Source organism: Eptatretus burgeri, chromosome 4, assembly GCF_056783735.1.
Source record: "Eptatretus burgeri isolate ZD-2024b chromosome 4, Ebu_testis_v1, whole genome shotgun sequence".
Classification (NCBI taxonomy): domain Eukaryota; kingdom Metazoa; phylum Chordata; class Myxini; order Myxiniformes; family Myxinidae; genus Eptatretus; species Eptatretus burgeri.
This window is the reverse complement of record NC_140964.1, coordinates 56,517,732-56,540,365: the sequence shown is the minus strand read 5'-3', so window position 1 is coordinate 56,540,365 and position 22,634 is coordinate 56,517,732. Positions and strand designations below refer to the sequence as shown.

The 22,634-nt window shown below is 42.0% G+C and overlaps 1 protein-coding gene and 1 long non-coding RNA gene across 3 annotated transcripts in view; both read left to right on the top strand.

Annotated features, from left to right (window-relative positions):
• The first annotated feature begins 1,535 nt into the window (after positions 1–1,535).
• The window catches only part of SNRPD1 (small nuclear ribonucleoprotein D1 polypeptide), a 21,287-nt gene continuing 188 nt past the window's right edge, over positions 1,536–22,634 (top strand). The window contains exons 1-4 of one of the 2 annotated variants that reach the window (XM_085878130.1): positions 1,536–1,711; positions 8,638–8,714; positions 21,865–22,056; positions 22,465–22,634. The exon at positions 22,465–22,634 is cut by the window's right edge and continues 188 nt beyond it. In XM_085878130.1, coding sequence (XP_085734256.1) covers positions 1,698–1,711; positions 8,638–8,714; positions 21,865–22,056; positions 22,465–22,541 — 360 coding nt within the window. In that variant the 5' untranslated portion in view covers positions 1,536–1,697 and the 3' untranslated portion in view covers positions 22,542–22,634. Of the gene's footprint in view, positions 1,712–1,993; positions 2,185–8,637; positions 8,715–21,864; positions 22,057–22,464 lie in introns of those variants that run through there. The other variant, XM_085878131.1, reaches the window with a different exon arrangement.
• Positions 8,721–18,623, top strand: LOC147028100 (uncharacterized). The gene is made up of 2 exons (XR_015057424.1): positions 8,721–15,283; positions 16,746–18,623. It is a non-coding gene; the product is annotated as an uncharacterized LOC147028100 (long non-coding RNA).

The following is a 22,634-nucleotide window of genomic DNA, read 5'->3' as shown; positions in this document are numbered from 1 at the left end:
TATATATGTAAAAATGCCCTGCGCGGACAGTAACCATCTCTGATTTTGATAATTCCTCCGAGAAAAAAAAAGTTATGACATCAAAATATCTCCACGAATGGAAATCGCCAAAAAAAATCTCAAACTAGGCAAGCTTTTTGAATTCTGTTTGTGGGAATCAAACAGCGCATTCGCAGAGATGAATTACCGCATATATGATGCATCACTATGACGTCATATCAATTTTTATGGCGTCATTCCTATTTTTGACTTTTTGTTTCACAACCCAGAGTTTTCATTTGATCTTCATGAAACTTGCCATGTATATGCAGAAAGCCCATGCGCAGGCAGTAACCACCTCTGATTTTGGAAATTCTTCCTAGAAAAAAAAGTTGACGTCATAATATCGCCGCTAATGGAAATTGCCTATACCATTATCTCCGAAACTGGGCAAGCTGTTTGAATTTTGTTTGCGGGAATCAAGCCGGGCATTAGCAGAGATAATTTATCGCAAACCTGATGCATCACAGACGTCATATTCGTTTTTATGACGTCATCATTAAGTGGACGAGGATCTTTGCTCATTTGAGCTTGTTCTTTCTGACATCAATCCCTCCTCCACACTCCATGCATTCGCACCCACCTGAATCCTCTTCCACACCTCTGCCTCCAACTTAACATTCCCAATCACTGTCTCCCCCCCAGATACATTGGCTTTGCCGAGGTTGCTGTGGCTCAGAAGATGGATTTACAAGGAATTTTTATTCGCAGGAGGAAGCCATTCGGTCCATCATGCCTGCACCACACCAATACCAGATTTAATAAATCCATCAAAACCCCCTCCCTTCATGTGCAGCCTCTTGGGTGCCACACTGGTACTCATTTCGCCCACCTCGGAAGGATGTCTACTCTTCCTGTTAATTCAGCGGTTCACAGCTTGAACTCAGGAGCCCCTCGGATCCCAAGCCACCACCCGAACCATGAAGCCAACACCAGGTTCTTCGCTGGGTTCTTCATCCTTCATCTTGTACCTTTCACCTTACATTCAAAGCGGCGTTGTCCCTGCACTTCCCTCACTTCACCTTCAAACCCATGCTCTTCACTTCCTTCCTTTTTGAATACGTACAACAAACACCAGAGGCTTGTGTTGGCTCGCGACATGCTACCACACCACCGCCTGATGTTCCTTGATCCTCCACAACTGGTGCTTCCTCACTACCAACAAAACCAGTTCCGTTTTGTGGAAGCTCAACAAAGTCTAAAAAAAGGTGATTCATGAGTTGGGTTCCAACCATTGATATATGTGTATATATGTGTATATATGTGTATATATATATGTATGTGTGTATATATATATATATATATATAAATTTTATTATAGTCCATATTTTATTCATTTAAAGTCGTCTCTCCGAATCGGCTCAATGAAGTGGAGCGGTGTGGACGACGCCGACTCCATTGTCGGTGTAAAAACGGCGGTTTAAAATTTTTTTATTTTATTTTACTGTTCCCTCTTCGGGTGAGATTTTTCGATATATTTTTTAAGTTATTCCATTAATTTGAATAATAATTTCTAAAACGTAATCCGATCGGTCCTCGTCATGAAAATGTGAAAGTTCGTCGTTCGTTCCAGCATTGTGTGTGGATTCGCGAGGTGTTTTTGTGTTCGGACGTTGTGGAACATTCTGGGTAAAAATCCATCGCCATCTCCGCTCAACATGAAGCTCGTACGGTAAGAGTAGATAACAACAGATGAATGTTTCCACGTCGTTTTTTTTTTTTTACCTTCGACGTTCAAATGCCCTGGTTGAGAATGGCGGGAAAGTTTACATGAGGTGATGGCGGCGATTGTGGTGATGGAGGCCTCACTCGAGCCTTTCATTGATGGACGTTTCGTACGATTAATATACAAAAAAAAACAAACAAAAACATCGAAATATTAATCTCGTGGGGAATTTAAATATTCTGTTCGACGTTTGAAGGTGCCGTAAGTGGTCCATATAATCGACGTCCGAGGTATTATCCCTAATAATAGCTGTTAGGGTGTCACATCACCGTCACCGTCACCACACGACTTCACGTGATGCTATAGGAAAGTAAGTACGTGTCACGTGATCATGCCGACCTGCTCGTCTGGGTTGGACACAACTTGACCACCGCACTGTACATCCCACACTGCTCCTCGTGAACAAAAGGTGTATGCCGGTGGGTACAGGTACTTGTGGCCATGTTCCCGAGGGCGCTTGGGGTTTGCTGTGTCATTTGCATGACTTGTAATGAGTGAGAATGCTCGAATGTGAATGTGACACGGACGTGACTGGGCCAAATGGCCTTTACCTGTCCCCCCATCTCATCTTGAGGACATCTTGCTGTGTGTTGTAAGTGGTGTGTTTATAAGTAATGCGTAATGCCTCCTATTCTTTATTTTTTTTTCCTCCCCAAAAACAGATAAAGACGTTCGAATGAAACAAAGACGGATACGAACATCAATCTTTATTCGACCATGGTGCATAATTTATTTTTTTTTTCTCGGAACATGATCACCACTGCAATCCACGCATTTCTGCCAACGGTCAAGTAGTTTGGTGATTCCGTCGCGACAGAACCTTGCATCCTGCTGACTTAACTAGCGTTGCACAGAAGCTTTGATCTCATTGTCGGAAGAAGGGTGTTTTCCATGAAGGTTTTTCCTTTAAGGCGCTGTCAGACCTTGACGATTTAGCCAGCAATGGCAACGTATGTAAAACGTTGGCGTACGCTTCAATTTTGATGTTTTTTTTTTTAAAGTTTTGGTCGTATTCATAAGGTGTTGGTCGTATGCATAACATAGTAATGGGCACAGAACGTTTCGTTGTATTATGGATAACTTATACCAACGGATGCTTAGCCTGTTGTCAGCGTTCACAACCTATGCCCAACGATAGTTAAACTTAGGCATAGCGCACTGCACGTATCGCCGACGATCACGTGCCGTAGCCTGTTAAAAACCTGCCGCACGCCGATTTAAATCATAACCGCCTGAGAATTGGAAGTGTCAACATCACAGTCACACCTTGACGATTTAGCCAGCGTATGCCGACCTATGAAAAATGTGTCTAAAACGCTGGCACACGTCGAATACGGTATGGGTAAGTTGTGTATACGTTGAGAGCACGCTGAAAAACGATGAAGTACCTGTCCTATTTCGTGGTCCTTTTAGTACGTCGTGAAATTTCAAGCATGCTGAAAATTTTACGACGTACTCGCCGTATGGCTCACACGTTCCGCTACGCTGGGAATAAGTTGTAGGCACGATACGCGATCGTTGACACACGTCGACACAAGTTCCTTGTAAGTTACTCATAAGTCGAAACACGTCGAGGTAATGTTTAGCATACCCGAAACTTATTTTCTCCGTCAAGGCACATTTTCTTTTTAGGTCATCTCTCCCGAGATAACCTCTACCGAGATAATAAAGCCGGACCAAATGTACGTCCGTATGACAGTCAACAATTTTTCTTTCCGATCTTGATGAAACTTAGTATGTGTGTAGAGGTCGATGAGTGTTGCACAACGATATAACTTTTGTCCGGGTTCAAGGTCAGGGACGAGGTCATGAGGTCACGTAAGTTATAAAAATCGCCATTTTCAAAACCTATCTCATCTGCCATTCTACAAGATATTCAGCAACTGTTTATTGATTATGATAGTAAAAAATATTATCTTGTATCTAACCGGACAGATTTTTGAATTTCCTTCCCGTTTGATCGTCACGTGATTTGGAAGATGGCCAAAAACGCCGATGTGATTCACAAAGAAGGAAGGAAGGAGAAATGAAATATAAATCATATGGAATAGGCAAAGCCTAGAAGCGAACGTAGAATTCTTCTTACATTCGCTTCTGACTTTACCTATAACTTGTTCACAACTGTATACTTGCCAACTATACCGTGGTACATGTAAGCGCCGCACAGCTGATGATTTTGACGCAATTTCCGGTTTCTTCGGCCTGGATTCGGGATCAGCGAACAAATAATGTAAATCACGATTAAAAACTATTTTTTGATGATGCGGGAGATATCTTTATTAAAATTAACTTTGGGGGAAAAAAAAATTGAATAAATAAACGATCACTTCTGGTCGAGAATAAAAGAAATTAAAAGTTCCGGAAAGAGTTTCAAAATCACTCCCGGTAATGTTAAATAGTAAATAAACACTTCCTGTCATGGAAAAAAATCACCTTCGGAAGTATAAAATTAACTTTGGGGAAAAAAATAATTGAATAAATAAATAAACACTTCCGGTCATGATCTCCTGGCATGTGTCATTCCCCATGACAAAAACCGGAAACAAAAAAAAAACCAGCAACAAAACAAAAAACGGAAGCAAAATGGTCATAGCCAATGACACGGATTCACAATTGCCAAGGTATTGTGTTGTTTTTGTTGTTTCCTATTCTCTCATGTGCACGCTTTAAGTAACATTCACAAGATAGATATAAAACCCAATCGTGTTTATACACCGCACAGCGTTTAACAACAACCGGAAGCAAGAAGTCATAGCTAACGACACGGATTCGAAATAGCCAGGGCTATTTGGTGAGGGCGAAATAGCCAGGGAATAAACAATCAAACTGAGTGGAGACTTATAACCAATAGTCGAATGGATAGAGGTCGATGAGAAATGCACAACGATATGACTTTCAAGGTCGTCCCAATGTCGAGGTCAACGTCACGAGGCTGTCAAAGTTGCGAAAATCGTCGATTTCAAATCGTATCTCCTCCCTCATTTATCAAGAGAGATCAAATGTTGTTAGTGATTCAGATACTATGGACTTTTATCTAGAACAACACGAGCCATTTCTTTGAAATTTTCTCTCGTTCCGATTTTATAGCCCTTCAAACTTCGTTCTGATTCCCCGTATGGGCCGTTCATAAAGTACGTACATACAAAAAAGTATTAAAAAATTAAGAACCGGAACTCTCCGAGACAAATATTACATTTGAAGCTTTTGTCAGATTTCACTAAAACAATGGAATACAAGTTTATATGCACACTTACTTTCATTTATGACATTAACATTGTCTTGAATGTCAATTTGTACTTTTATTTTCATAAATGACGTGCTGTGATATTAAAAGAAAAAGGTAAATTACACCGCTAGGGACTGCATCGTCATGGCTTACAAACATCGGTTCATAAGGAACTGCTGGCTTTGCAAGCGATTAGCGATGTGGGTGGTTTTATAACCTGGAAGTAGAGCGTACGTACTTTATGAACTGCCCCTATTCCAGTCTGGCACAGAGTTACTTACTTTCGACCTCTGGCAGAGATGACCGGCACTCCCTCTTGGGGGTATTTTATTATATGACATTGCATGTTTGTTCTTAGTTTGATTCCTGCCTGGATTTATATAAACTGCCACCCTTGTGCTTTGAAGGCATACAGGGTAAACTTGCAAAAACGATTGAACTGTCCTTCAAAGGAGACTTGAACCCACCTGACACTCATTCACTCGAGTATGTGAAACATCCCACTGTGAATCAAACAAGTAAAGCATTGTGCGCTGACACTGTGGCAAGATTATGAATGTGTGTGTGTTTGAGAGCAGGCGTAAACTACTCCATCAGAGCCTTGCGAAGGTGATTTGGTTGAAACGGCATCAGGACTTTGACGACCCACTCAGGAAGGATTGCTTTTTGTGCAGATGTATTTTGATGTTGGATTAATCCGTACTGTACTCCTTTTATTGTTTGTGAAATTTAGGTTCATGGAAGAGTGCGGTGACATGAGGTAGAAGACAATGTACTTGCAGGTGGACAACATAAACGCAACACAGTGATGGGATGAACAGACGGGGGAGAGGAGAGGGAAAGAAACGTTGCAACGTGAAAGTATATGGAGAGAGGTAGGAGAGGAAAAAAAATCACAAATGGAAATGCGAGATGATTATGAGGTGGTGGCGCACTGACAAATTTAATCCCTGTCGAGAAGAGTGGGATTGAACAAACTGAGGAAGGAGGTTCTAGAAGCTGCAGAAGAGAGAAACGCTGGAGTGGTGGTGGTAAGCCTGCATTTTGGGAGTTTCATCAGCAGGGGGTTGCTTCAAGAACCTGTAATCTTGAGGTACTCATGACTAATTGAGTTCGGAAAGAGTAGAAAGTGCTGAGGGAGAGGTGGTTGAAAACACCACCTTGTCTGTGATAAGAAAGCAGCACACACTGTGCTTGTGCTTCTTTGTGGAAGATGTCAATGATTTTGTAAGTTTTGGACTCCACAGCATTCAGGAAATAAAAGTGTGAAGCGAGGACACCAGGCTTTTGATCAGAGCACGACTCCATCGAGCCAACTGACGGAGCTCTTGTCTGTGAGAGCTTCACATTGACCAATAAATAACTTTGTACACTATGGGATGCCCAGTCTGTAGCTGGCTTTGGGGATCAGTTTTGAAATATCATCATTCCACAAGCAGATTTAGCTGATGTTGAGGCTTTTAGAGTTTGAGAGACTGAATTTTATTTTCACTGCATTGTATCCGTCCATCCATTGGGACCATACTCTGTGCAGTGTTGGTGCTGCCTAAGCAGTCTCCTTGGCTATTGGGCACAATCCTGGACGGGTCACCCCTCCAACACAGGATACGATCAAGCTGGTACTCATTTTGCCGACCTCGGAAGGATGACAGGCAGAGTCAACCCCATCTGGAATTAATTCAACAGCAGAGTGGGATTTGAATTCAGGATCCTAGGATCCAAGCCCACCACCCTAACCATTAAGCCAACACCCGGCATGCGTTGTATCCATTGGCAAAAGGTGCGATTTGACGACAAATTATTATTATTATTATTTCCTACGCCACTGAAGGTGGACAGAGGTTATCCTTTCACCCGTGTCTCTTTGTTTGTCTTTCTGTCTTTGAGCAGGATAACTCAAAAATTTATGGACGGATTCAGATGAAACTTGGTGCACAGGTTGCGTACGTGACAATGGAGAATCGATTCGATTTTAGTGAATATCTCGATCTGGATATGAGAATTTAATTTTTTTCAGTAATTCTTCGTTATTGAGAGATGAGACTGAAAACGATACACAGCATGATATTTTAAAAAGTTGTGGATGGGTTCTGACAAAACGAGGTGGACGTGTTTGTAAGGTGACGAGACCAAGCCGATTCGATCTTGGTTCAGCTCCACATGCAGATCCGGCTTATCAGTGGCATACAAAACGTAAACTGTTCGGCGTAAACTGTTAATGCCTTGGCGGGAAAAGTGGGATCGGTCAACCTCAGGAAGATGGTTCCTCAGATACGATTGGTAAGTGAGGAACAAATGAGTTGAGGTGTGCACATTTATGCTGGATTTTGGGAGCTCCACCAGTCGGGGGAGAAGTGAGGAAAAACAAAAACCTGGTTGGGGGGGGGGGGGGAGGAGGACACCAACCTCCCTGCGGTGTGAGAGAAACAGGCCTTTCTTCACAAAATCTGATTGCAAAGGATTATTTTTCAGGATTTTTTGCGAAGTGCTCATCTTGTGGCCTGTTTTCCGTTTGACATTCCTTCAACATGTGATGATAGACTGCAATAATTATGTGCCACCTAGCATTTGGACAAGATTATAGAAAGGACAAGTCTGGAGACGGTGATGGCTCACGAGCAATGTACACAGTTCGCCTTTATTATTTTTTGACCTTCGAGGGGACGCCACGGGCAAACTGGCGGGAATCGGGAAAAACGTAAATGATGAAAGTTGTAGTACTCGAAGAGCACCACTTGCATACCAACTTTCATTCGAAACAGGCCACGGGCAAACTGGCGGGAATCGGGAAAAACGTAAATGATGAAAGTTGTAGTAATCGAAGAGCACTACAAATCGACCACGAATTGCGAAATCCTAAACGTAGTTCGCCTTTTTAATTTTTTTTATGGCGGAAATCGGGAAAAACGTAAATGATGAAAGTTGTACTCGAAGAGCACTACTTGCACAACTTTCATTCGAAACAGTTGAAAATCCTAGGAGCTCGATGCCCAATATATTGATTTTTTTTTGACATTTTCTAATAAGTTCGTGACCTTGTGACCTTGACCTTGGGACGAAAATGAAAAATCGAGCTCCGTGGGGCTATGCAGGTGCCATTGGGATAACAAATACCGAAACCCTGCTAGATTTGACAAACCCCCTCGGAGAAGATGTAATTTGAAACCGGCTACCGCCTAAAAACACATGTTTTTTGGGCGTGGCTCCGCCCATAATGTGCGCAGCACGCCCATTCTCAGGAAAACACAACTCGATCATGATATAAACCTCCCACCAAAATTTTATCAGGATCTGATCAAAACCCACGGAGCAATGCTCGGGACAGACAGACAGACAGACAGACAGACAGACAGACAGACAGACAGACAGACAGACAGACAGACAGACACACACCAATTACGAATAAAGTGGTCACTTACTGACTCGTGAACCAAAAAGGTTTGGATATATATATATATATATATATATATATATATATATATATATATATATATATATATATATATATATATATATATATATATATATATATATATTTTTTAAATTTAATATGTACACTTTGTTTTTTATTTATTTATTTACTGGATATGCATCTTGATTGCTGTCATCACCAAAATCATTCCATGTCATCTTGTGTTTTCTTCAGGTTCTTGATGAAACTGAGTCATGAAACGGTCACCATAGAACTGAAGAATGGGACGCAGGTCCATGGGACGGTTACAGGTACTTGTCAGTACTTAAATTAATTTAGTTTATTGAGGATGTCTTGCCTTTCTTCGTTGGATGTATTGAAAATTCCCTTGCACGCCTCTGATTTCTTCGGCTCGTCCAGACTACCAGATTCGTAACTGACAAACTGAGAATGCCAGTTATTATGGACAGCAGTCATGGTGTTCAAACCTTCATTTTCTTTTGTGTGACATTGTTGTACATTGCGAGCTATGGCTTCTTGCATCCAAAAATCTCAAACGTGCATTATTCACAATCAATCTGCTAAAAGCAAGACTTTTATTTTTGGTATTCTCTGCTCTGCTCCGATTGACTGTCCGAATCAAACGATATCGGTAACAACTGTCATTCAAAAATTTTTTTTTTGATGTGCACACCCCTCTTCATGCACGCCAGTTATAACTGATTGTCTGGAAGAGGCTAAAGAGGCAAACATAAAGAAAGTGATAAGGTGGGTTTGTGTTCTTGCATTGCAGCCTCAGCTTGCTCACTACAGAATGTTGATAAGAAACAAACGATATCTAGAATATTTAGTCGACGACGACCAGCATATTTAGTCCTTCAACATGGTCCATTCTGTTCTATTCAATGCAATTTGAGACCATTGTACTCCATTAAACCTTTCAATTAAAAACAAGGACAAATGTGTCCACGAGCAGCGTGTGGCACATTCCTAAAGGTTTTGTCGGCTAAAAAAAAACAACTTCCGATATTTCATCATGTGCCTTGTTAAGCCAATAGCGAAACGCTTCATTATGTATTTACGTATTTACGATATATCGTGTATTTACGAAATAAATAATGTATTTACGAAATTACAATACGATAAATGGAATAATCTTTAAATAGTAACGTGAACTTTTCGAAACTTTAAAGCAAATGTCCGAATATATTTAAAAGTTCATAATAGACGCTCTCAAAAGGCATCATCTATGTGAGGATGTGTACATGTGCTCAGTATTTAAGGAGATCCGGATCTTGTATATACAAGAGCCGAGTCCTCGAGATTAAGGTTTTGTCTTCACAAGAAGAAGAAGAAGAGGAACAACGCCAAGCTCTCTATGAGCAGCGTTCGCTACGCGAGATGCTGCTAAAGATCTCCGTTTGATCTTTGGTCTAGCTTTGCTTCTTCTCGGGCCTTCTCTAGTTTGGCATTTTGTAATTCTTGCCCACTACTTGTTAGTTCTTGCTATGTGTTTAGCCAAGTTCCATTTCAGCTTTAAAATTTTTTATTGTGACTGGAATTGCAAGGAACATCTTTCCATGACTCCTTGTGTGGGGATCATTTTCTTTTTTGCTCATCTTCTTTGTTGAGAGACCATGCCTTGTTGCCATGTGCTGGGAGATCACGCTGATTGTAAAAAGTTCTGGTGTTGGCTTTAACGGTTAAGGTGACTGGCTTAAGATATTAGGGTCTTGAGTTTGAGCCCCTGTCGTGCCGTTCAAATAACACCAGGTGGGTTGACTCAGCCCGTCATCCTTCTGAGGTTGGTAAAATGAGTACCAGCTTACTGGAAACAGGGAGCACTGTGTCAGCGGCACAACCCTGCAACCAGCAGCCATAGGCTGCTTAAAAATTAATAATAATCCATTTGTACAATTTGTCCAAAGTAAATGTAATTGCTGCTTTCTTCTAATGTTGAGTCTTGTAACTGCTATCAATTAGAATCTCTTCCTTTTCCACTCACCTGGACTTTAGTCAGGTGAACTTCTGCAATCGAGCAGTGTCCGTAGGTGAGCGAGTCAGTGAGTCAGTCCGAAAACACTTCAGTCATTATCGCCTGAACCAGACGCACAATTTTGATGAAACTTGGACACAAGCTTCAAATCTTATGCCTTATGTAGGTGTATGACCCCATCAAAATTGGTGATCATTATGGGGGTCCACTGGGGGTTTTTTGACCCCCCTGCCCCCCCCAAAAGGTATTTGCTCTCTTCTCCAAAACGCGACGCCACGTACACACAAACTATTTTGATGAAACTTCACCATGACTTTCAGCACTCATGATGTACTAAAGTTTGTTTACAGCACTCAAAAGATTCAAGGTCTAAAGGGGGGGGGGGTCTGCGGGGGGTTTTGAGTGACTTGCTCCTGATCCAGGTGAGCTTCAGGACAGGTGGTCCTATTTTTGAATAGCAGTTGAACTTTAATTTTCTCTCTGTCATATATCCATATTTGGTCCGATATTTTGATTCTTCAAGTTGAGCTTTTCCATCATGATTTTCAGGTCTTCTCCATTGTTCGAAATTAAAAGTCATCCACGAATCATCATTGGTTTAGTCTTTCTACATCGACATTTATTTCTCCATTTTCCCAATTTAACTCCTGGAACACTCCTTGTAGGCATCCATTGAACAATTTTAGTGAGATTGTGTCTCCCTGACGCATATAGTGAGACCGTCCATCAGTCCATGAAGACTATATGCCTATTAATCATGTCCTGTTCCTGTTTGATGAGTCCTCAAGGACCCAGAAGTCCCAAAAGACCATTTAGACCTCTTGCAACCTTCAGACAGATTAGACAGCTTAGACCCTTGACCATTTCTACTACATTGACCTTTTTATATCAGAAATAAATTTCAAAGAAACATATCACCAATATTACGAATAAATTTGGAGAAAACACGTTTGTATCATGATTGGTATAAATCATGACAACACAGCAAAAATGTCATGTTAATCTCTGCAACGACACGTGTGCAGAGGTGAGCATAGGGAGCTGATACACTAGTATTAGATCAAAATGAACAAAGATTGCACTTGTTATGTACCAGGTTGCATTTTCTAAATTATTTTCTTCATAAGTTAGGCCTAAATTTTGATCGCCCCCCCCCCACTGTCTTCTCCCCACCCCTCCCAACAAATTTGCCTTTGATTTGAGTCCTGAAAACGTGTAAGGTTGCATTTCGAAAAAACTGTGGTGAGGGTTTATTCGGCGTCTCAATTTTCGATCTACTTGTCTCATTTGGGACACTAGGCGGACAACATATCATGTTGGAGAAGGGAATTGTAGCGTTTGGCATTTGGAGTGGAATGATGAGTTCTTGAAGAACAATGGCACTCTTTATCACTGTCCAGCTTTACCGGATTTGTGGTCCTAACGCAGCAGCAATTTTGCATGTCCTTTCTGCTGAGCTCTTTTGTTTTATTTCAATCCTGCTGAGCATCTGGCTGCAGTGAACTGTCATACCCTCTGTCAAACTCACTTCTGTTTTGGTTTATGGGCTATTCATAGTTATACATGTACTTGATATGCTTCATTGTGCACAATAGCTCAGCTTGTAACTGCTACTTGTGCTGAAGGTGTGCCTCAAATAATCTTCTTTTTTAAAATAATTCTATTTTCTTTTTAAACATCATTAATTTAGCTTAGTCACTTATTTAATAATTTTAGTTTTTATAATATTGTTATGGTTGTGGAAATTCGCATTACACCATAAAGAGTCCTCAGGTGAGATATCTCGATAGGTCCATGTGTAGTTAGCCCAAACCCGTTGTATAGAGGGAATTTATGTGATCCATCCGGGCTGCGATGCTTTGAGTTAGCCATTTTTCTGTTCTATCTTTTATTTCAAACAAACAGCATCTCAACAACCACGCCACCTCCACCATCTACGCTACCACATTTTTGCCACTTGCCATTCAATAGGCCCCGTGCGCTTATGATCTCCGCGGAGGAACAAACAAAAACCAACAACGATGCTCGGGGGTTTTCCCGCCTGTTTCTCCTGTCGAAATTCTCCGCGCTCGGTGTGGTGGAAGTGCGATCCGAGCCGGGGGTCAAAGGTGAGAAAAGGTGGGGGCCTCTTTTTTGGGGGAATAATTCTCTGGCCCTGAGCCAAAAACTGACTCCCCCGGCCCCCGCACGGGGTGGGGTGGAGGGAAAGCGAGAGGGCACGCCCCCTTCGAGAGGCTTCTCCAAGAAGCTCGAAGGGAGGCGGGGCCGAAAACGGGGCGGAGCGAAAGGCCGAACCCCGCGCTACAAAAGGCGGACAGCACGGACCTCAAGAAAGTTGAGTTGGTTTTTCGAGGCTTCCTGTCTCCTAAGAGAGGAGTTGTCTTCGAGGCTTCCTGTCTGCTTGTCTTGTGGGGGGAAGAGGTTCTGCGCTCGCGGCTTGGCGAGCGGCCTGTGAACGGAGGCACGGACGGGAGACTCGGCAGCGCCGGTTGTGAGTGGACCTGCGCGTCCGGACGAGGAGTGCCGGAGAGGCTTCGCCGGCCGCGAGAGAGGTCGGAGCCAGGCGCGACCACGCTGACGGTCGTGGGAAAGGGACTCGCCAGTCACGAAAAGGGAAGTCGCGACTTCTTTTCCTTTTCCTTTGCTTTTTGTGTAAATGCTTGTGGTGGCGCCGTCCGTCAAGTAGTATTGTTTTAAGTGCTGCCATGTGTCGGTCTTATTCGGTTTTAACTCTGCATTTGCTTTTGTTGCATTATTCTTTTGCTGTAAATACGTGCGTCTGTGTGTCTTCGTGTGTAAATAAAATGCTTGCTTGTTGAACTGTTCCCGCTCTGCTTCGTCTCTTTTCTTTTTATTGACTCTCCATCCTGCATCGCATAAGAGATTCGTAGTGGGTTTAAAACGCCGGTAATTAATCGGAACCGTCAAGGCCGACGATAACTCCACTCGGTTATCCCTGTAATACGGAACGAACCGCTTAAGCGGTTCGTGTCCGGAGTTGGCCTGTGGCGTGGTACGATCGCCCGGTCGACCACTCGCGCAGGTACTTAGGTAGGTCAAATTTGGCGAGCAACCCTATCCTGCGCGGGTGGGTAATTGGCACGATCGTGGTGAGGTTAAACCCCCACCCGTGACTGGCTCCAGGCGATAGTTCCCGGAGGGTCAGGACTGAATTGTCCGTCCGGTGGGCGACGTGTCGCGATTTGAGTTCCGTGGCCGATCGCACGCCGGCGGGCACGAAGTCGCAACAATATGTTGTTTCAGAGATGGATCTGTGGCAAACTAATTGATTGGATATTTGTTTTGCCTGTCCCAGGTCAATAAAAAAATGTATCAATTCATCAACGGTTCCTCTATCTCTGTCTTTATCTCTGTCTCTCTCTCTCTCTCTCTCTCTCCTTTCATATGTTGTGAGGAAACATTTCATCGGCTAAATCGACAAGGTGTTGCGATTTCTGCGTACGACATCCAAATTGACTTCCAACTCCTTTTATCCTGTTCGGCCCAGTAAACGTCTGTCAGCGTTTGCCATGCCGGGGGATGACGTCATGGCATTCCGGTTAGCTGTCGACACTCGCGTTGTTTATCAAGGAACGTTCATGGCAACAGTTCACACTGTCCTGCTTTATGGAAGTGAAGCATGGGCCATCACTGCGATCCATGAGTAATGATGTGATAGATAAGATTCTATACTCGACTTTTTTCTTCAGCTTTAAATGTGCATTGGTCTGAATTTCTACTAAAATTGCAGGGAGGTGTTTTGAATTATAAGCTGGAGGTATGCTTTTGCTTCATGCACACAACCCGGGTTTTTTTTTTCCTATACAGAGCTGTCTGTTACCTATACACCACCCAAATAAAGGTATGTGTCAGAAGAACGTATTGCATGCTTGGAACAAGATCTCCCGTGGGGCGGGTACTCCACGAGTAGATATAAACGGCAGTTTCGTTTTTGGACTGTATCCACACATACATGTGTACAAGGACTGCCTTCGCCCCAATGCTTGGACAGATGGCCCAACTCTACCCACAATTGGAACCTGAAAAAATTAATCATACCTCCACCATTTTGTGAAGGCACAAAGGCTTTCGGCCACTGGTGTCAGCCCATAGCTCAATGCAATGGAATTAGCTCTATAACCACTATGTATGACGCACACGCACACGCACACGCACCACATGTGTTTTTGCTCTATATATGTAACCGGGATTATTTATTATTTTCAGGAGCGATCACAGCAGCGTCTGTGGCCTATACACTGCCTAAACAGAGGGACAAGCCATTTGTATAATAAAGGTTTTTGTACGTAATTTCGGTTTTGGCCAGAGTTTTCAAGGCTGATGAGCGTGAAAATACAGAAGGGTCTCCCGTCATGAGCACGAGGCATATTTTTGCTTCATGTATGTAATCTGGGTTGCAGCGGTCCATCATCTATGCATCGTCCAAATAAAGGGGTGCCCAATTTGTGTAATAAATTGAGGTTGTTGTGCGTAGTTTTGGTTTTAATCGAGTTTTTATGGCTGTGTAGTGTGAAAATACAGAAGGGTTACCCCAACATTTTGATGGGCTTTTTTGTTGGCATGACAAATAGAGATGTATGATTGTCTTCCAAGGCTGTCGGTTAAACTTGGAGGAAGATGTCTGAGGTTTGCTGGGCACTGCTAACGCTGCAAAAACGAACCGTGTTGCAATCCAATACTCCGGACCGAAACATGGAGGCCAAAGCGGGGCAGATCGGCTCTCAACGACATCAGGATGTTGAAGAAGGATACAGGCTTGAAGACGGAGGAACTACACACAGCAATGCTTGATCGAGAGGACTGGAAGCTGAGGACCAATGTCATCTGAGTTCGCCCTGAGAGCCGACCAAAGAAGGAAAAGATGTGAATATGATCTCTTACCTCAAAAATAAATAAATGAAATTGGTGTGTTGTGACATCAATTTCGCAATTGCCTCACTTTACTGCAGTTCCCTTTGCTCCAGCTTTTGCACTCAGAATGAAACAGGTGCTGAATTGAAAAATATAAATAAAACATTCCAGCAAAGCTATTCACCATGCAGTATCAAATATTAATGTTGCATTTGATTGGTGCATCCTACTCATGTCATGGGTCCAACACAAGTTAACGTCAGAGTCGAGCACAAAAGTGTGAGAGACGGATCTATTCATTCTACATGTAAAATGGAAGTTTTTGAATTGTGGGCAAGAAGACATGGCTCGTTGAGGATGGCACATGGTACCCGTTTTTGGAGTTAAATCGTGTGCAGGTCCATGTCGAGCTGTTGTCCATCAAGTCTGTGCAGCATAATTTACAATGTAGCAAGCTTGGTGAAGCTATGCATTATGAATTGTCTTCTGAATTGAAATCACTTGGAATAAACTGAAAAGGGAAAGAAATCCATTACCCCCATTTTCACCCCCATTAACCCATTAACCCATCAAGCCTTTCTATCCCATTAAGCCTTGCGAACCCAACCCTCTTCCTTGCTGCTTTTAGTGTTTCCTTTTACTTCTCTCTCTTCCTTTCCTGTTCGTTTATTCCCTTGATGGTTGTGCCCATTTTTTGTCCCCCTACCCTACTGTCAATTGAACCTTCTTGCTCTTCCATGTGCCTCGCTCTTGTCGAAGAAAAAAACAACAATAAAAATGGACAAATTCCCAGATCCTATTCAATGGAGAGGGACCAACACAAAGAAAAATGTTTTTTATGATTTATACATGCCTGGTGTTGGCTTAATGGTTAGGGTGGTGGGCTTGGGATCCTACGATCCTGAGTTCAAATCCTGCTCAGCTGTTGAATTAATACCAGGTGGGGTTGACTCTGCCTGTCATCCTTCCGAGGTCGGCAAAATGAGTGTCAGCTTGCTGGTATCCTGTGTCGGAGTGGCGATCCACCCAGGATTGTGCCGACTAGCCAAGGAGACTGCTTAAGCAGCGCCGACGCTCTGCACAGAGTATGGTCGCAATGGATGTATGGATGTATTTGGCTCTATTTTTGTAGACAGACCAAGGATAGCAGGGAATTGGCTGTTTAAACTCAGCCGACGACGAATCTTTAGCTATTTGGAGAGCTAATGATGTAGTTTAATACTGTTGCGGGAATGTGAAAGGGAGGTAATGGGAATAATATAGCGTAGTTATGCTATTCGTGCACGTTTAAAGTAAGAGTACTGTGTCCATGTGAAAATGATAGGGCATGTCTCAAAGTTAGTTTAGATGCTAATTGTTTTCTGCTCCCCCTTCTTATGCGTCTTTGCCTCACTTTCCTCCCCTTCTCAACCCCTTGAATCATTCCTTTGTAATCCGTCTCTATATGTTTTGTTTTGGTGCACTGTTGGCCCAGCTCTGCCTGCAACCACATCCATTCGCGGGACAACACTTGTACACCTGCCCAAACTTCGACGTGACCGTTAACCCTCTTGAGCCATGATTGACCCCACCCAGGTAGAGCGTGGGGAGGTTTTTCTTTGTGTCATATGATAGCATGATAAACCAAATGAGATATTGTGGGCATGGGGGTTTTCTAATTATTGTAATGTCTGTGCACACTTGTGAGATATGTGCCTTGGCTGTCTCCTTCCTGTTGTCTCCCTGACTCTATTATTAATATTATTATTATTATTATTATTATTATTATTATTATTAACCTCCGCCATCGAAGATCGGAGGTTACTGTTTTCACCCCTTTCTGTTTGTTACTTACGAAAGCTAAAGATTTCGTAAGTATATTGATCAGTTCCGTTTCTGTTTGTTTGTTTGTTTGTGTGTTTGTTTGTTTGTAGGCACGATAACTCGAGAACGGAAGAAGCTACCAATGTCAAATTAGACCACGTGATTCAGGAGGGTGATGGCCAGCGCTGATTAGATTTTGGTCAAAATCTGTCAAAGATCAAGGTCACAGTGAGGTCAAACATCAAAAAAAAAATTATAACTCGCGAATGGAAGAAGCTACCAATGTCAAATTACACCACGTGATTCAGGAGGGTGATGGCTAGCGCTGATTAGATTTTGGTCAAAATCGGTTAAAGGTCAAGGTCACAGTGAGGTCAAACATTCGATTTATGATGGTTTGGTACAGAATCATCGTATAAACTTCTGGTTTGCGTCGCTACCTTCTCTCGAGACAGCTTTTATTAGACAAGGTCAGAGGTCAAGTTGACGATTTCGTAAGTACCAGTCTATGACTGCTTGTTTGTTTGTTTGTTTGTTTGTTTGTTAACCTCTGCCATCGAAGATGGATGGAGGTTACTGTTTTCATCCCTTTCTGTTTGTTTGATTGTTTGTGAACAGTATTACGGAAAAACTCCTTGACGGATTTCGACGAAACTTGGTTGGGGGGGGGGGGTTAGGTCTGGTCCAAGGATCATGCCATTAGATTTTGGACTTGGTCCAAAATCCAATATGGCCGCTATGGCGGCCAATTTGAAAATGTTTGAATCTTTTTTTTTTTTTTTTTTTTTTGCATTTCTACATGTTTCAAGTGATTTCCAACCCTCCCCCCTCCAAAAAAAAGAGATGAAAAATTTTTGCAACTTTTTTTTTCAACAAAATTTCGATTTTTTTTTTTTGCATTTCTACATGTATTCAGTGATTTCCAACCCCCCCCAAAAAAAAAAATTGTTAGAGAAAAAAAAATGTTGCAAATTTTTTTTAAACAAAATTTCGATTTTTTTTTTTTTTTTTTTTGCATTTCTACATGTTATAAGTGATTTCCAACAAAAAAACATGCCAAAACTATAATTGCTGCTGATTTTCGAACTTCAGGTGGATATACACGTAAAATCAATTTCTGTCTCAAGGAATCTAGTTATGACTAATGAATTGAGTATGTAAAAGGGAAAGTTGCAAACTATAACTCTGTGAGCACTGTTGACGTCAAATTGAATGAATAGGATATCAGGTTCACTTGAGTGACCCAGCAGTATTGGCGGCGGAGGTTTTGCACTCTACCGAGTGCTCCCCCTCTAATTATTATTGTTATTATTATTATTATTATTATTATTATTATTTATTAAACCAATTTTTCTCCATCTGGGGATTGGTCTGGTGCACGGCTAGTTACCTACACCACCGAAAGTGGACGGAGGCCATGTTTTCACCCTTGTCTGTTTGTCTGTGAGCAGGATATCTCAAAATGATGTGGATGGATTCGGACGAAACTTGGTGTACAGGTTGGGTGTGTGACGAGGTGAAGATCCGAATCTGGATCCGAGAAGTTTTTGTTTTTTTAATTTATAAAGTGATTCTTCACCGTTGAGAGATGGGGCTAAAACAATATGTAGCATGATATCTAAAAAATTTGTGGACGAGTTATGACAAAACTAGGTGGTTAAGGTGACAAGAACAAGCCGATTCGATTTTGGTTCAGGTCCGCGCCCAGAACCGGGCTATCAGTGGGATACAAAATGTAAACTGTTCTGCTTGGCAGAGGTATGCACTCCACCGAGTGCCGTTCTAGTTATTGCATTGTAACCCTGGTGTGAGTAATTCCTTGGCTGCTGGAAGTTGGCACGAAAAACCTCAAAAGGAGGCCATTGTAAAACCACAGCCGTCTTTGGTGCAGTCACATGGGCCATTTTATTTGATGGACGACCATCCGTAGCGATAGGTTCTCGTTAGAGTTATCTGTATTCCGAATAACGAAGTAAAGACTTTGGGCTTTCCCGGCAGAAGGTGTATTGTCTCTGAGGACAATCCGTCACTAAAACGGGATTGTGTGAGTGGCTGATTTGACCACTATCCCACTCGGCAGTGTCCCGTAACAATACATTTGTGTTTGTCAATCAACGTCTTGTTCCATAAATGTTAATTCTTCTCGACATACAGAGGTGAAGTCTTGAAAACGCCTGTATGACATCTGTCCTCTGTGTTCGGTGCTCACTACATAAACACAAACCAAGGTGTGTGGTCTGCGTCAATATCTCACCTGGCCAATTGGAGCAATATAAAAATGCCTTACCAGGGCTTCCTGATGGTACTTGAAGTGGAGCTAAAGCATTCGACAAACTGAAAAAAGCCATTTTTTGTTCTTGGAGTCAAAGTACTATTTCTCCTTAATTTATCAAGTACGGAGTATTTGATCGAAGCAAAATTGTAATGAATTAAACTGTTTCTCAATTATTGATTTTTTTTATTTTTTTTTTATTTTTTCTGATATCTACTGCTTTCCAGGTTGTAAATCAACATTATTGAAGATCTTTTCTGTTGCTGTTTGACAATACCAACATCAGTTATTGATTTAATTCATCAGCTTCTTTCAATAGCATGCAATTCTTTTTATCTTGCCAAAACGAAGTTTTTGCAAGATATGTTAGTCAGCTTGTATGTTTTTTTTGTTTTTGTTTGTTTGTTTGTTTGTTTGTCTGTAATCACGTATAAAAAATTCTGCAGAGCACAGTTATCATTGGAAATTTTTGTAACTTCGCATATCAGAGGCCTATAGAGGTCCCTTTCAGCGCACAAAATTTTGAAGGTCAAGGTCACTTTGTCGCAAATAATGGGAGTCGACGAAACCCTTATTTTTTGAGTAATTTTGATCGGATCGTCTTCAAACTTCATGGGAATATAGTTCATGGTCTGGCGCTCAGCTGATTAATTTTTGGTGGCGATTGGCCTTGACCTTCATGGTTAGCGCCTTAGGTCAAACATTTGACTCCAAGGTCAAATTTTCAAGTTTTAGGAACCATATTGTGTAGTACCGCAAATTCAACACCTCGATGAGTGCTTTCTAGATATGTCAAGCTTGAGACATTATGACGTCATTTGGTGACGTTATGAGGCAAAAGAATATTTTTCATGGTTACTCTTTAGAATGATTCTCGTCGGAATCTCTCGTAGGCAGATATTCCTCAAGGAGTCGCTCCTGGTGGATAGCAGCTCTGTTCACCTCAGTGTGACCTTTTGGCAAGATACGGGTCACCCTGCAGGTGACATTGGTTTATTTATTTTTTTTTTGTCAAATAGAAGCACCAATGCAAGACGTTTGATCAACCTCTTTTTTTAAAATTTTTTTCCTTTTGTTGGAGAACTGGCTTAGACAAGCATGTATTGAGCCAGGAGAAAAAAAAATTGTCTGTCTCATTTTTTGCCTGGGCGGTAATGAGTCGAATCGCTTTTTGCCTGGTTCTTGGAGGTTCTGTCCTATCTGCAAGGCTAAACTTGACTATAAACTTTTCCTTTTTTATTATCTCATTAATTTTGTCTTTCTCTCTTTGTCATAGTTTTTGGTTCGAAATTATCCCTTCAGAAAGGTAGTGACACAGAACAGGAACAATCCCCAAAATGGTGCTGAAGCACCTTCCACAGAATGATGTGATTCGCAGTCTTTTATTTTGTGTCGAGAGCACACTTTTCGTAATTAGGAATTCCTTTTTAAAATTGGAAGCAAATTACCAACACTATGTCAGCATTGGACTGATCTTGTCATGTCAGGGTGCATTCATCCACCTTGCTTTAGTCTACCTTGCCTTTGGTTACATTTGAACGACGCAGGGTTCAAACACTTGGAAGAGCAACTGTTTGATGCTCGATGAGATGCATTCTTATTATGAACCTTTTTTATTTTTATTTTTTTTAATGTTTTTTGCTAAATTTGAGATGTGTTTTTTATGCTTTCTCCAAAAAAATTCTTAACTTTAATTTAAAAAGAATTGGCAATAATTTTGTTCATGTATATTTTGCTGACAATGCTGAGCTCCAGTGGAAGGCCGACTTGTGACAATTGCATGGTGCTACACACAACTGCAATTTCTGGATCCTTCAGCTTTGATCTTTCTCAAGTCATCTTTTTTTAAGCACAATAACAATACAGATAAAAACACCACAGGATTTAAATGTTTAAACCACTCAAGCAATGTACAAGCTGGAGAGAAGGCTAAAGCCAGCCCAAGAAAGCAAACGGGCTGGGTATGGGTCGAGCAAAGGAAGAGTTTTGTGGATTTTGATCCCTAGACACAAAATAAAATGTATGCCGACCGGTGCCCACTTGATTGGTACCAGAGAATGGTTGATTGGTGAATGGATAAAAATTTTTTTTAAACTTATGGAACCGATTGGACAAGTCATAAAATTTGACATCATTTGAATGGGACATTTTGACAGTTTACTTCTTGGTCATTAATCGAACTCCATCCTTGAGTTTGAATAGTTTTGTGTTACCCAAATTATTTTTCTGCACTTCCTGAAGGCATATGGAGGAGCTTGTGCATTTACATGATGAAGGACATTAGTAGACAGTGGACATATCAACACAATCTCAGCATCATGAGCTACATGTTCACATGTGGAGCGGTAAACCGGCATTCGACCAAATTATTTTTGACGAGTTTGCCTTCTGTTCGTAGCATATGAGATCAACGTTATGGTCAATATTTTAATCCCAAAATAAAAATGCTCAAACAAAAATAAAAGTGATCCCTTCTCTTTTCCCTCAACCTTCTCGTGCCCTTGCACTCCGTACGCAGGTGTTGACGTCAGTATGAACACACACTTGAAGGCTGTGAAAATGACAGTTAAGAACCGTGAGCCAGTGCAGCTTGAGTCACTGAGCATTCGAGGGAATAACATTCGCTACTTCATCCTTCCCGACAGCCTGCCCCTCGACACGCTGCTTGTGGACGATGGGCCGAAAGCGAAGGCTCGCAAGCGCGAGGCTGGTAAGTGCAGGGCTTCAGGGTGAGGCTGAACGTATCATTGGTTTATTGATTGGAATCCTTGCTTTGACTTGAGGCATTGTGTCAATTGAAGTCTGAAGTTTCTTGTGAAAATCGAGTTTCATTGCTCAAGTTGGTGAGCACTGCAATCATCCTCTCATCGTTCAGGTTGCTGAGCACTCCAAATGAGCGATCGTTTCCTCTGTCTCTGAACTCTGCTTAACTTTCACATTAGTGTTTTGTTTTGAACAAATTGTTGGTTTGCTTTGTCTTGGTTCGTAGCGAAGACACAACTGCCTGCTTTAGATAACACCTTGAGTTTTTGATGCATTCAGTTCAAATGCAGCTCGCTTGCACTCGCTCTCACTATTTTTATCTTTTCTCTTCCACCATTCCCTCTTGATTCTGCAGTGGCTGGTCGAGGTCGGGGAAGAGGTCGTGGGCGTGGCAGAGGAAGGGGCAGGGGCCGTGGAGGTCCCAGAAGATGAAAGGAAGAAGCAGCAGGCACCCTTATCTTGGTTTCTTTCTATTTTGCTTTCCATTGGAACCTGGGATCTTTGGTCACACAGTGTATCGACGAC